The 14,121-nt window shown below is 50.5% G+C and overlaps 1 protein-coding gene across 3 annotated transcripts in view; it reads left to right on the top strand.

The window, feature by feature from the left end:
* Window positions 1-13,626, top strand: part of ADAMTS13 (ADAM metallopeptidase with thrombospondin type 1 motif 13) — a 28,261-nt gene extending 14,635 nt beyond the window's left edge. For 2 of the 3 annotated variants that reach the window (XM_090021176.1, XM_090021178.1), the window contains exons 19-32: window positions 191-326; window positions 1,366-1,495; window positions 1,582-1,761; window positions 2,340-2,529; window positions 3,709-3,826; window positions 4,314-4,443; window positions 7,660-7,839; window positions 8,309-8,488; window positions 8,850-9,054; window positions 9,582-9,927; window positions 10,690-10,836; window positions 11,637-11,813; window positions 12,079-12,263; window positions 12,603-13,625. In XM_090021176.1, the coding sequence (XP_089877302.1) occupies window positions 191-326; window positions 1,366-1,495; window positions 1,582-1,761; window positions 2,340-2,529; window positions 3,709-3,826; window positions 4,314-4,443; window positions 7,660-7,839; window positions 8,309-8,488; window positions 8,850-9,054; window positions 9,582-9,927; window positions 10,690-10,836; window positions 11,637-11,813; window positions 12,079-12,263; window positions 12,603-12,761 (2,463 nt within the window). In that variant the 3' untranslated portion in view covers window positions 12,762-13,625. Of the gene's footprint in view, window positions 1-190; window positions 327-1,365; window positions 1,496-1,581; window positions 1,762-2,339; window positions 2,530-3,708; window positions 3,827-4,313; window positions 4,444-7,659; window positions 7,840-8,308; window positions 8,489-8,849; window positions 9,055-9,581; window positions 9,928-10,689; window positions 10,837-11,636; window positions 11,814-12,078; window positions 12,264-12,602 lie in introns of all 3 variants that reach the window. The other variant, XM_090021177.1, reaches the window with a different exon arrangement.
* Window positions 13,627-14,121: the final 495 nt, after the last annotated feature.

Below are 14,121 nucleotides of genomic sequence, written 5' to 3'. Positions count from 1 at the left end.
GCATTAAAAACATCCAGTCCTGTTGGGATCTTTCGGAGTTTTTTGTAACAGGATTGCTCTAGTATTTGCTCTAGTATATTGTTTTGTAGTAAAAAAAGGTTGAAAAAGGGGGGCCTCGCATCTATCAAGGGATGCATTGAATCTAAAAGGAGTGCACTGCTCTAGTGTTTTGTATCCCATCCCTCCTCAGGTTTATCAGAAATATGGGAAAGAATATGGAGATAAAACCAGTCCGGACATCACTTTCACCTACTTTGTACCGAAGGAAAACCAGACGTATGTGTGGATTCCATGGCGTGGGACCTGCTCAGTGACCTGTGGGGAAGGTGAAGCAGATGGGAGGGCTAATGACTAATTAAGGGGAGCTGGTCCAAGATTTTGGGTTGACTGGCTGATGCCTCCTCAGATCCTCAAACCTTCCAGACTTGTTACTCTTATTGAAAGAAACAGTATCAGAGTCAGAAATGTCATTGGGACTAATTTAAACCAATTTAATGCAACATAAGAAATTCTCCAAAGACAAAATGATACAACTGAGAGAGGAGATTGGATTGGAGTTTGCTCTTCAAATTAATAAAATCATCTAATGCTAAAAAAATCAATCCTGAGAAACTGCAGGGAAATTGTAGACAAGGCTTCTCAATACTGCTGCTCCCGCTTACTGTTGCCAGTTCCCCTTAGTCTGCCTTGTCAATTCTTCCTTCCACAGCCTGTAAATCGGGAGCAAGACCTACACTGAGCCATGCAGCTTGGTTCAGTCAGGTTTCAATCAGGCGAGTCTCAGATCGTGGTAGGAACTGTGCTGAAACTGGCAACTTTAAAAACATTTAGTGGTTAATGTAATGCAGACGGCCTGTAATCTGCGCTATCTCCTGCCCCAAATACTCTCCAGCCAAACATGTTGGACCATGTATGAGAGAGATGGCATGCTATTATCCAGGTGAAATGGATGACTTGAGTCATTAAATCCCAGTTTATGGAGAATTCAACATGAAATTTTTATGGAAATAGCTGGCTGGAAGTGTCTTTCAGTAACCAATTGCTCAGGCTTCATTCATCATCAGAATTAAGAATAAGTTTGATCAGCCTAACAGTGTTGTGTCTGTTCTCATTGTGAAAGAGACAGTCTGCATTAATCTTTCCATTTTGGCACTGGGCTCCAAGTCAAACAGTCTCTTTTCTGTGACGTTCATCTTAGAAAGTGACCCTAAAACCAGTGAAGGTGAAACTCCTTTGCTTTCCCTTTTTTGAAGAAGGGGCAACTCAAATTCTTTCCATAACTGCAGGAGTCAGCAGGGAGTCTCTTTCCCAGGCCCAGTCAGGAATCTTAGCAGTAGCAGTTCTACTCTTCTGTTTCATTTCTAGGGGAACAATTGGTAGATCACATTTGCTTTGACCAGACCAGGGATGAAATAACAGATGAGCAACAGTGTCTGGAGACCCCACGACCCCCTTCCAGGCAGGAGCCCTGTACCATGGCACCATGTCCCCCAAGGCAAGTACTCAAGCACTAGTACTTCACCATTAAGTCAAATTCTCTTACTCCTAGAGATGGCATAACTAGTTCCTGTCCTTCCTCAGCTGGGCACCGGGCAGCTTTGGTCAGTGCAGCAGCTCTTGTGGAGGTGGAGTGATGGAGAGGCTGATTCGGTGCGTGGAGAAAATAGGGGGCTTGATCCTGACTCTTCCTGATTACAAGTGCATTGATTCTCCCAAACCTGCTTCCACGGAGGTGTGCAATACCCAGCTGTGCCCCCTAAGGTATTTCTGATGCAGTGGGGTGCGTGCGCATGCGCGGGTGTGTGTGTAAGTGAGTGGGGTGAGGGGGAAGTACTGAGTCCTTTTCCTTTGATTTCTTATGACTGTCCCATGGTATGCATTTCATATTCTTCTTTCTCAAGGCTGCTCGCTTCTTCCCCAGCCCATGTAAGCATTTCTATTTCCCTTTCCTTCATGGTGACTACTGCTCGCAACTGCTCCTTCCTCTGGGACGTGTGGGTACAGAGCACTTGCGTTTCTGTGGGGAGACAGGCCTTGAAAGAAGTTTCTTCCTGTCTACTCCCATCACACAGACCCAATGTTTTCTATAGGAACAGGGCTTGGAGTAGACTGGAGTAGGGGCCTGGGAGCCAGGACACCTGGGTCCTCTTATCAGCTCAGCCACTACTTGCTGTGTGACCTCTTGAACATATCACATCACCCTTCTGTACCTCATTTCCGTCCCCCCCCCCGGGCAATGGGCATTAATACCTCCCTGTGTTGGGTGACCTGGGTTTCAGGTCAGGGATGTCCATGAAACCTTTTGTGATCTGGGGGTCCTGGCTGTGTTTCCTGTGTAGATGGAAAGGATCTGAGCCAGGCGAATGCTCTGCCATCTGTGGAGTTGGGGTGGCCCAGCAGAACTTGACATGTGTTCAGGTTCACGGTGACTTGGAAACGGTAGTAGATGACAGCCTCTGCCCAGTGGAAGAGAAACCACCTTCCATTGTGTCATGTGTGGTTAACATCTGTCCCTTAGGCTGGACCACAGTGAGTATTCTGGCTCATGGGGGACCTCACAAGGGAGCCCACTGATGACCCCAGGTGGGGAGGAACAGTCTCACTATTGGGGGCTGAAAAGGGGATTTGCTTAGGGATATATGTCTGTTAGTTACTAACACATCAGCCTTTCAGCTCCTGTTATATGTTATTAGCTCACAGAGCTTTGCCTGCCTTAGCTAATGCTGTTGGAGATGTCAGGGTTTGGGGGTGTTTTAATTATGGCAGATGTTGGCTGTGCCCTTTGGAGGACATTCCCCTGCTTTCCCTCTCTCAGCCATGTTGCTTAAAAGAAAGTAGAGACAGAAGTGCTCTAGCCTTGTTCTCAGGGAGCCACCCACTCCTCAAATAACCCTTTGCACAGAAAACCCCTTAACTATTTGTCAGAGGCAGCTTGACATTTGCAAATATGCCGGACACTCAGCTGAAAAATGTGGGGGAACTGAATGGCGCTGGGGACACAGAGGCTTTCACCCTTGGTTGCTGGTTTGAATCCAACCTAGCTCAGTAGTGACCAGTAGCCATTGCTAGCTGAAGGATTGACAGTGACCTGTAGGGAATCAAATGTGTAGTGTTCCTAGCAGGAAATGACCTCTTACACTAATAGTTGCCTGTGTGGGCACCTTAGCAAAGGTATCAGAGACTCTCTGACTGAGCAGGATGCTGGCAGGGGCTTTTCCCCGCAGGTCTGAACTGCTGTTGTGGGGTCCTGCATGGGAGTTTTCCACTAACTGACTTTTGCTGCTCCCATTGTGTGGATAAAGAGATGGCCAAGCAGCCAGGGGTGCCTGGAGTCTTCAGCTAGTGCTCCTAGGTAGTTGTGCATTTTGCTACAAACCTGAGAGGAAACTGCTCCAATCTGCCCCTTTCCTCAGTTGTGGAAGGAAGTTCTTCCCCTGCTGCTCTGTGACCACGCTTTTCTGGGCACCTACCACAGATTATGGAAGTCCAGGGTCAGAATCTTGGACTGTGCTTCCACTCCAGGAGGGCGAGGAAAGGGTCTGATGGGAGATACAGGGGGCTTCCTGGTGCTTTGGGCACACGTGGGCTTTATCCAGGGTCTGCTGAAAGGAATGAAAAGCCTTGTCGTGGTCCCACTTAGTTTTGCATTAGGCTGTGAGGTGGCAGCAGCTGCCAGTAACTTGCTGGGGTTTGCTGCCCTGTGTGAAGCAGGAAGACACCCACTCCCAGGCGGCTTTGGTGCCAGCTGAGATCATCCAGAAGGCAGATCGCTCGGTGCATGTGTGGAGCCCTCTAGCTGGAGATTGCTCTGTTACCTGTGGCGGAGGTGAGACACAGAGATGTGGTCACAGGCCTATAGAGGCTGGAAGAGTTAGGGGTGCCTGGCTCAGCACTGGAAATGGGGTTACAGAGCCTGCTGCTGCTTCACTCCTGGCCTGAATCTAGGTGTCAATGGATGTTCTTGGGGCTCAGAGTTGGCCTTATAGGCCCCTGCCACACATTACATATATTATGCAGTTAACTGGTTAATTGCTTAATATTTTTAGCCTGGCCACATGTGCAAAGTAACGATCATGCCATAAAATTGGCTGTCAAGCTATAAAAAGAGCCAACCAGCTATGGAGCTAGTGCTTGAAAATATGTAACCACTTTATAGCTGGTTTCCATCCGCTTTAATTTAAATCTGTGACAAGGCTCGTAGATGAACCCTGATGTACCTGAGCTCCAGGGCCACACTGCTTCTGGCACAATGGCCTTGCATTAATTTGCACCATCCATGCCAAGTTGTGAGCCGTTTTCCATGTCCCTTCCAGGTGTGACCCAGCTCCGCTATGTGTGTGTGGCTTTTGATACCAAAGAAGAAGCCCCGGAAGAAAATTGTAACTCGGTGCCAAAGCCTGAGAGCAAGATGGAAATCTGCAATCCCATCCCATGCCTGCCAAGGTACAGTAGTAAGACGTGTTGGAAGAGCCACTTCAAGCTCTCTCCTGCTGTGAACCCCCAGCAGTGCAGTGACGTGAAGGCTTCAGCGCCATTCTCACAGGATGGTGCTTTGTTGTCCGCATGTTTCATAGTTTCATAGTTTCTAGGGTTGGAAGGGACCTAAGCAGATCATCTAGTCCGACCCCCTGCCATGGCAGGAAAGAGTACTGGGGTCAAATGACCCCAGCAAGATGTTCATCCAACCTCCTCTTAAAGCCCCCCAGGGTAGGAGGCAGCACCACTTCTCTTGGAAGCTGGTCCCAGATCCTAGCCGTCCTGACCGTGAAGCAGCGCCTCCTGATATCTAACCTAAACCTACCCTCTGCCAGCTTGTGACCGTTATTCCTGGTCACTCCTGGCGGTGCTTGGGGGAACAGTGAGTCCCGCAATGCCTGCTGATCCCCCTGACTAGTTTATAACAGGCCACAAGATCCCCCCTCAGCCTTCTCTTTTGGAGGCTGAACAGGTTCAGGTCCCGTAGCCTCTCCTCGTAGGGCCTGCCCTGTTGTCCCCTGATCATACGTGTGGCCTCCTCTGGACCCTCTCCATGCTGTCGACATCCCTCTTGAAGTGTGGCGCCCAGAACTGGATGCAGTCCTCCAGCTGCGGCCTGACCAGTGCCGCGTAGAGGGGGGAGGATCACCTCCTTGGACCTGCTTGAGATGCAACTGTGGATGCATGAAAAGGTGCGGTTGGCCTTCCTGACCGCGTCCCTACACTGCCGGCCCATGTTCATCTTGGAGTCAGTGATGACCCCCAGATCCTTTTCCGCCTCTGCGCTGACAAGAGGGGAGTTCCCCAACCTGTAGGTATGGTGCCAGTTGTTCCTCCCGAGGTGCATCACCTTGCACTTGTCAATGTTGAAACCCATCCTATTCTTGTCTGCCCACCCTTGTAACCTGTCTAGGTCTGATTGTAGCCTGTTGCATCCTTCCAGTGTGCCCACGTCCCCCCACATCTTAGTGTCATCAGCAAATGTGAGCAGGTGCTTTTTACCCCCTCATCCTAATCACTGATGAAGATGTTGAACAGTGTGGGCCTGAGGACCGAGCCCTGGGGGACCCCACTGCCCACGTCCTTCCAGGTTGAGAAGGACCCATCCACTACCACCCTCTGGGTGCGGCCCTTCAGCCAACTGGCAACACATCTGACTGTGTGGGTGTCTATACCACAGCCCCCAGTTTCTTAATGAGAACGGGGTAAGAGACAGTGTCAAAGGCCTTCTAGAAGTCCAGGAAGACTATGTCCACTGCTACCCCCACATCTAGTGATCTGGTGACCTGATCGTAAAAGGCCACCAGGTTGGTCTGACAGGACCTGCCACTGATGAACCCATGTTGGTTGCCCCTAAGCATGCAGTCCGCTGCTGGCCCCTCCTGGATGTGTGCCAGCATAATTTTCTCAAACAGCTTGCCTGGGATCAAGGTAAGACTAACCGGCCTATAGTTTCCCGGGTCCTCCTTCCTGCCTTTTTTGAAGATGGGGATCACGTTGGCCCTCTTCCAGTCCTCTGGCACCACACCAGAGCACCACGAGTGCTCGTAAAGCCGTGCCAGGGGACTTGCAATGACCTCGGCCAGTTCCTTTAGAACTCTAGGGTGGAGATCATCCGGACCGGCTGACTTGAATATGTCCAACTCTTCCAGAAGTACCGTAACTTAATCCTCGCTAACCCGTGGCCCATGTGTGCCTCCCCCGGGGCCCAAGGGGGGCCCAGCAGGGAGGTGGCTGTTCTGGTCCCTACTTAGGAAGACGGAGGCAAAGAAATCGTTAAACATGTTAGGTTTGCCGTCTGCTGTGACGACCAAGTTTCCCAATGCGTCCTGCAAGGGCCCCACATTACCCGGGACCTTCTTTTTACCCTCTACGTATTTAAAAAAGGACTTCTTATTGTCCTTGATCTGGGAAGCTAGACCCAGTTCCATCTCTGCCTTGGCCTTCCTAACCACCCCCTACATCCCTGAGCAACTACAGAATAGTCCTCCCTGGTGATGACCCCTTCTTTCCATTGGGTGTAAGCCTCCTTTTTAGCAAGGAGACATTCCTGGATGCTTTTGGTGAGCCACGGAGGCTTGTGTGCTCTTCTGCTCCCTTTGATCCTCGTTGGGATACTTTCCTTTGGGCTTGGAGGATCGTCTCCTTAAGGAGCGACCACTCTCCTTGGACACCTGGCTCCCCTCCCCTCCAGGACCTCAGCGCTTCTCCAACTATCCTCTTTAGCTCGTTGAAGTTTGCCCTCCTAAAATCTAGGGCCGCTGCCTTACTGCATGCCTTTGCCACCTTGCGCTGGATGGTGAATCCCAGCAGGCGATGATTGCTGTCGCCCAGGTGGTCGAGCACCCGCAGCCCCCGCACCAGGTCGTCACCCGTGGCCAGCACTAGGTCCAACAAGGCGTCCCCCCTGGTGGGGCTGTGCACCCCCTGGGTTAGATGGAGGTCCTGCATTCTGGCCAAGAACCGACTTGAGCGTTCAGACCTGGCTGACTGCTCTTCCCAGCAGATGTCCAGGAAGTTCAGGTCCCCCATGACTACCACATCCTCAGCCTTCACTACCTCTGTGAGCTGACCCAAGAATTCCTGGTCAAGCTCTTCCCCCTGGTTGGGAGGTCTGTAGTAGACTCCCACCGTTAAGTCCCTTTCCCCTCGACTGCCTTGTACTCTAACCCAAAGCACTTCAGAGTGCCCCTCCCCTGACTCCTTGCTAATTAACGAGGATGTGTATTCCTCCTTAATATAGAGTGCCACGCCCCCACTTCTCTTTCCTATCCTGTCCCTCCTGTACAGCCTATAGCCCTTGACATTGACCGCCTAATCATGCATTTCGTCCCACCACGTTTCCGTAATCCCCACTACGTCCAGGCTGGTGTCAGCCAGCAGGAGGGTGAGTTCCTCCTGCTTGTTGCCCATACTACGAGCGTTTGTGTACAGGCATTTGAGGCCTCCTGTGGGTGTGTGTACTGACCCTCTAGTCCCAGTGTTACCCTGGCCCCTCTCTCTTACCTGTTTTTTCGCTTCGCTCGTTGGTCTGGGCTGGGCTGTAGTTGTGGGCGCTGTTTGGTTTGGCAGTCTGATGTTTCCTTCGCCCTCATCTTCCCCTTCCCTCGACGAGCCTAGTTTAAAGCCCGCCGGCTTTAAACTAGAGAATGTTGACGTTCTCTCTGTTGTGGTTCCCTCTAGCTGGGAGGTGAAGGAGCTGGCTCCCTGCCCCGTGACCTGTGGAGGAGGGAGGATTCCGGTGTCCATTCGCTGCATCAGACAAGAAGGCAACACAACCCATGCCCTCCCCCTCTCCGAGTGTATCCAGATACCTTGGCCCACCAGCAGCAAAGAGTGTGGCACTGTCCCGTGTCCAGCGAGGTAACTGCTGTCTGCCCCTCAGAGCCTGTATGATCCTTGGGAGCAGCTGAATCAAAGCTCTTGGATAACACATGCTTAAGGGACTTGGAAAATCTTAGCTGAACAACCCTTGATCATGTACTACCACAGAGAGGGGCACAGCCTCCTGGCAGTAAACCCGTGACTCCAGATGGGGACAAAACCTTTCCAGGGGGGTTGCCTAGTTCACCATTCTGAGAGCCTGTGTGCTAAATGACCATCGGCCCATGTCAGCACAATGAACTTGCCCTGCTTGGTGGTGATGCCCACAAGCATGCTGTGCTGCTCCATGCAGATTGCTTTCTAGGGTGGAAGCAGTGCCGCCACATGCATGTGATGCCAAGGGTGCACTAAGTGGCACCACTAATTCATTGTGGTTGGACAAATCTCACTCCTGGTTCTTTGGTGGCTGGGGGAGGCTTGCAGGCGTTGATGGCTGCCTTGTCTCCAGGTGGAAGTACAAAAGAGACTCGTGCAGTGCCAGCTGTGGTGGGGGCGTGACACGCCGGATCCTGTACTGCGCCAGGGAGACTGGGGAGAAGGTGGAAGAGATTGTAGCGGATGCACAGTGTCATGGCCTGCCTCGCCCAGAGGAGCAGGAGCTGTGTAACCTGGAGCCGTGCCCTCCGAGGTCAGTAGGATCATGCTGGGGCCGAACACTTGGCTTTGAAAGTGCCAGGGAAGCAGCCGGGCTTTGAAAGTGCCAGGAGGTGACTGGGGGAGTGGGGCCCTGTGTTTTATCACTTTTGAGGCCAGCATGTGTTTTGCTTGGGGTGCTGCTGCTGTTAGAAGCATCTGGGGTGCTTGCTGCCATTACCAGGCATTATTGGCATAGGTCAGGGTTAAGATGGGTGGCAGTACTGCAAAGGAGGCTTGTGCTCCAGCTGTCTTCTGGGATGGGGTATGGCTTCTACCATCTGCTTTTTGCTTTGATGCTAATGGAGGAGGAAAATCATGCCTTGTTGAATTTCCCCCTCTTGTCCTTGAGCCAGGTGGAAAATAGCTAGGACCAGCCCATGTTCTTCCTCCTGCGGTATGGGCATAGCCATGCAGGTGGTCATCTGTGTCCAGATTCACCAGGGCCTGGAGAGGGAGCTGGAAGAGAGCTTATGTCCTGAGGCAGAGAAACCCATCTCCAGCATCCCATGTGTCATCAGGATGTGCTCGTACGAATGGGGCTTCACTGACTGGACGGAGGTATCTGCTGCCCTTCAAATGCAGTGTGAGATGTCCCGTACTACCAGTGTAGGGGCTTTCCACCTGATCTCGGGAGTCACGCAGGGAACTAGCTATTCTCTCTTGGGAACTCCAGGGTATTAACTCCCCTCAAAAATGCCCAACTATTTCTGAGGGACTGTCCATTCACCTTCCCTGTACTTACTAGCCTAGTGTCTGCCCTGTCTCCTGTTTCTTCACTCTAGCTTTTGGCTGCTGTTAAAGCATTGTTCATGGTTGTTTTTTGTCCTTGAAGAGCTCCATACAAACCCATGCTGAGCTTTGTTCAGCCCTTCTCCCAGCAGATCAGATACCCATCAAACAGCAATCTGTAAGTCCTGATAGGGCCACTGGGGACTTCCAGCTTGGGATATCGAAGCCCAGTGAGGTTAAGTGACTTGGCTAATGGTGAGAACAGAACCAAGGTTTCCTGATGCACTGACCCAGAATCTGCACAGAAGCCGAAACAAATGTGTAGTTTCCTCCCCTGTGGGTTTCCTTCCCTGCAGTGTTCAGCATCATGTGGAAATGGCATTCAGATGCGGCAGGATTTCTGCCTCAACCCAAAGACCCACGAACACGTGAACCCTGTCTTCTGCCTGCACTCCCCCAAGCCCATCACTGTGCGTGGCTGCTCAGCCGGCCCCTGTCCTAAGCCATCTGCTGCAGCCAAGTCCTCAGAGGAACCCCAGATGCCATCTTCAGCCACAAACCTGCTGACAATGTCAGTGACTGTCTCTCCTGAAAAGCCAAAATATAAGGACCTGGATCTTCCTCCAATGGGCATGCCAGCCCCTTTGCTGACAGCGTCTGAGGAAGATGCAACTGGCATGGAAGACACTGCAGGAGAGTCCAGTTACGTGCTCACTACATAAGGCTTGGTTCTTGTGCATACTCAGGCAGGGAGGATAGGAATACTCCAGCACTTAGCTCATACTCAGGCAAGAAGTGTGGGAGTACTCTGGGACTTCAAGAGAAGGCTAGTTTCAATTAACTTTCCAGAATTAGGGCTCATTATCATTTAACATCCAATGATATTGGTTATAGACTCTGAATGAAGCCCTGCAGATGCAGGAAAGCTCCTTGCCAGTGTGCTAGGGTGAAAGCCTCAGGGTGTAACAGGACGTGGGGATGGACATGATGTTGGGAATGGGGAAGCTCTGCTTTGAGTGCAGTTGTTCATTGGCTTTGCTGCTAGGAAGGTCCCCCTTAGAACTGATGCAGCAGGGAAATGTACGCAGCTCTTTGGAATTCAGGTTTGCTCCATACTCAAGCTGGCACAGATTTATGGCCAGGTTCCTGGCAATCATACCCTCCAGGTGCAGCCCTAGTGGTTTGCCTGAAAGAAGTGAGGTGTGAGCTGCCATGCCCTTTGCTGGGCTCTTTGGGGTCTCCAGGGTTCTGTGGCTGGCAGGCTTGTCAGACCTGGCACATTCTCACTGTGTACCTTGCATGGAGGTCATGCGTGCCATGGTGTGAGAGTCCTTCAAAGAGCTGGTGAGAGAGTACCTTGCAGATGCCAGGGGACCTAGAGTGTGAACTCCGTGTTTTAGCATCGGTATGTTACTTTGGGTGCTCTCACTCACTGGGGCCTCTGGCTTTGTTTGCATTGTGCAGGTATCTGCGGGAGGCTCTTCCTCAACACCATGGGCCTCATCAACATGACTGGCCTGCAGGTCAATGACTGCACAGTCGCCATCGGCCGCCCCCTGGGGGAAGTGGTAACAGTCAAAGTGCTGGAGAGCTCCTTAAACTGCAGTGCAGGTACGGTGCAGAGCTGGTTCATGGAGGGAGACTAGCCAGGCTCTTTCCCAAGTCTGTACCTGCTGCTGCTTCATGACTTCTTTACATGCTTTGTCTGACAGTCCAGCATGTCCCATTGCTGGTTGACCAGGGCTAGGCTTCCCAGCTGACTCATGAGAGCCTGGGCATAGGAGGCAGAAGCACTGTGCAGGCCATTGTTTTTTGTTTCTGTTTTTCTGATTTATTTCTTGATTTATTCTGTCATGCCTTGTGTGGGACTCTCTCACTTTCCCCTGAAGATTTCATAATCCAGGTAGAGTCTATCTCATAGGTAATGTAAAACAGTGCACACACTTCTGCTACTGTGCAAACTTTTGTAAATATATTAACAGGGCTACTGGTATTAGGTTAGAATAAATTATAGTGTCGTGATGAATTTTGGATCCTGGTGGTTCCAGTCCTCAAGCGAGGCATAGAACCAGTGTCCTGATCCTGTCGTGGCCCTTGAAGTTCCCATGACACCCTTTTTAGCTCAAGACATTAGCTACAGTCTCCTTGCCAGATTCCAGTGTGAACAGTGAGAGTTTCCTCATTAAATTCCCCTTTGAATTTCATTTGGATACGGGGGTTTTCTTCACTGTGTGCCTTGAACTGCTCTCTAGTGCTGCTGTGTACTGTTAAATAGGTACTGCATTTTACCCAGAGGTGGTTGCATGTCAGTAGTTGGTGAAGTGATAACACTGATTTCTCCAGCAGTTTGTTAGATCAGGAAGCTGCTGTGAAGTGACAGCGTTCCCTGTCCCACTTCCGATTTGTCACAGGAGAGATGGTGCTCTTTTCTGGGCGGCTGATGTGGCGGACTGGCTGTAGGAAGCTGACCATGGCATCTCTCAGCACCAGGACCAACACGCTGATGGTGAGACAGCGTCTTGTGTTCCCAGGGAACGGCATAGTTTTTCAGTACAACAGCAAAGCTGCAACAAAAAAGCATTACCAAGGTATGTGGCTCTACTGCTTTAGATTAAGGGTGATGAAGGCAAGGCCCATAGGCTTCCAAAGAGCAGTCCATGGAGAGGATGCACCTCTCCATGAAGTAGTAAGGCCCATGGAGATACATGAGCTGCCTTGCTTGTGCCTTGAGATGCCTATTTGAAATGCCCTTTCTGGATGCATTTACTTTTGCCTCGCTGCTCTGACCACCAGATCTCCAACTGCTTTCCTGCCCACTTTCCTCCTCCTCCTCCTCCTCCTCCTTCCCCACAGACTGTGATGTGCAGCTGTTTGGCTCTCGAGGAGAAATTGTGAATCCTGTACAGTCTCCTGACCCCAGAAGACAAGTGGCCTGTCGCACCTTCATCACTGTGGCTCCACGGCATCGCATTGCCATTCATGCCCTCTACATGGACCTGGGGCCTGAGAGCAACCACACATACTCCAGTTATATCTTGGTGAGTCACCAGGCTGAGGTGAGGCACAGTTGAGGTCTCAGTGCCCCTCTTAGGTCCTCACAAGTTTGTGTTGAAATTCAGGGTTCAGAGCTCACTGCAAACCTGGTGGGGGCAGATTCTGATCTCAAAGGCATCAGTGTAGACTTGAATTAATCCTATTGAGGTCTGTAGGTTCCAGCATCCAGCTTTGGCTGAGGGTGACGTCCTGTCCTGCAGGGCACCAGGTTCCCTGGCCTCTGGCTAGTCTTCCCTTAGGGCTCCCATCCCAGCACAGTTATTTCTCTGGCTGGAAAGATACAGCTAAGCGTGTGCTAGCGACTCATTCCCCTCTCTCTTCAGATACGTGATGTAAACACCATGAAGACAATCGTGTTCCATGGGAAACACCTATTCCTTTGGGAGTCAACCGGGAACCAGGCTGAAATTGAATTTCACGATGACTTCACAGAAGGCCACGGCAGTTTCCGAGCAGAGTATCAGGTCACCGAGCCCAGATAAGTGAGAAACAGGGACATTTCTGCCAGAGAGGCAGGGGAGTAGTGAAGAGCACTGCCACTGATTAACCATGCGATTCCAGTGAAGTCATTGAACCTCCCCGCCTCTGTTCCACCATTTGTTTAATAGGTATAATAGTCCCTGACTGCTTCTTAGGAGCAGTTGGCTAATAAGCACCTTTGCAGTCCTGGAACACAAGGTGGTCTATAGATGCCAGGTATTACAAAATAGTTTTCATCAGTGGATTCCTTTTCAGCCTCTGTCAACTAGTACTACTAAAATAATGTACTTCTCTGAAGCCAAGGGCTGGAGACACTGCTGCATACATCTCCTTTCTGTGCTATGATGCAATGCTGTCTTTTGAAAGAGGCCCCTACTGCTCAGTGTCCCCTTATGGGGACAGCAGCTAGGGAAAGGGAACAAACTTTCCCATCAGACACAAGCATTTTTCCTTTTGGCCATGGCTGTGAAAGCGGTGTGGAAAAAGTGTGTAGTTTAGGGCTCTGGGTCTCACTCCAGCAGTGTTAAGGGACCTGATCAGTTTTACACACTTCACCATCTAATGGGGCCTTAAATATAAACAGAAATAAGGCCTTGTATGTCTGGAAGTAACACTCACGTGTACCGGTATTCAGGAAAATAAAACCTTGGTGAAAACATCTGCCTGCTCAGGTGCATCCAACCTCTGCTTTTTGGGCCCATCTTTGCTCTATCACCCAGAAGTTTCAGAGGGCTGGTTTCTATTGATGACAGACTTTACAAAATTGCATATGTGTTACACATTTCTCTGCACTGAACTCTCCTGGCTTTTCAGCAGCCTGTCATTGGTTGTGTTGCTCTTGGGATTTCTCTGGGGGGAATGCAAGTTGGAAGGAAAAGAGAAAGGGCTGGTGTGTCAGCTACACAGAATTTAGGAGCATCCTCCTTTCTCAGGTTTTCCCTTTTTCCTTCCACATGGCACATTTTCTTTTTCATTATCTATTTTACTTCTTGGTACAAGCCCTCTCCTGGTAAAGACTAAAGATAATGAAAGTTACCCCCATGGAGAGTAACAGCTGGACACTGTAAGCTGCAATTAGCAGGGAAATTAAGTGTGACATCAGCAAGACTGGTTACTCAGTGGAACGCAGTAGAATATCTCCAAAACTATAGCACATATAATAATATATACCCTACTGTACATAATACAACAACCTCCTTATATCTCACTGTACGTGCACTGGTACACTGGAAAGCCCTTGGAAGCTGTGTATGATCAGTGGTAACAGCAGTGAAGAGTGGTATAGAGCAGTGATAAGTTCACCCTTGTCTTTGGTCAGGTAAGATTCCAGTTTGTTTTTAGTAGAATCCTCTTCAGCAGAAA

Source organism: Crocodylus siamensis, chromosome 11 (genome assembly GCF_052110815.1).
Source record: "Crocodylus siamensis isolate JL-2025a chromosome 11, ASM5211081v1, whole genome shotgun sequence".
In the NCBI taxonomy this organism is placed as follows: Eukaryota; Metazoa; Chordata; order Crocodylia; family Crocodylidae; genus Crocodylus; species Crocodylus siamensis.
The sequence above is the reverse complement of the archived record's forward strand: the minus strand, read 5'-3'. Positions and strand labels throughout refer to the sequence as shown.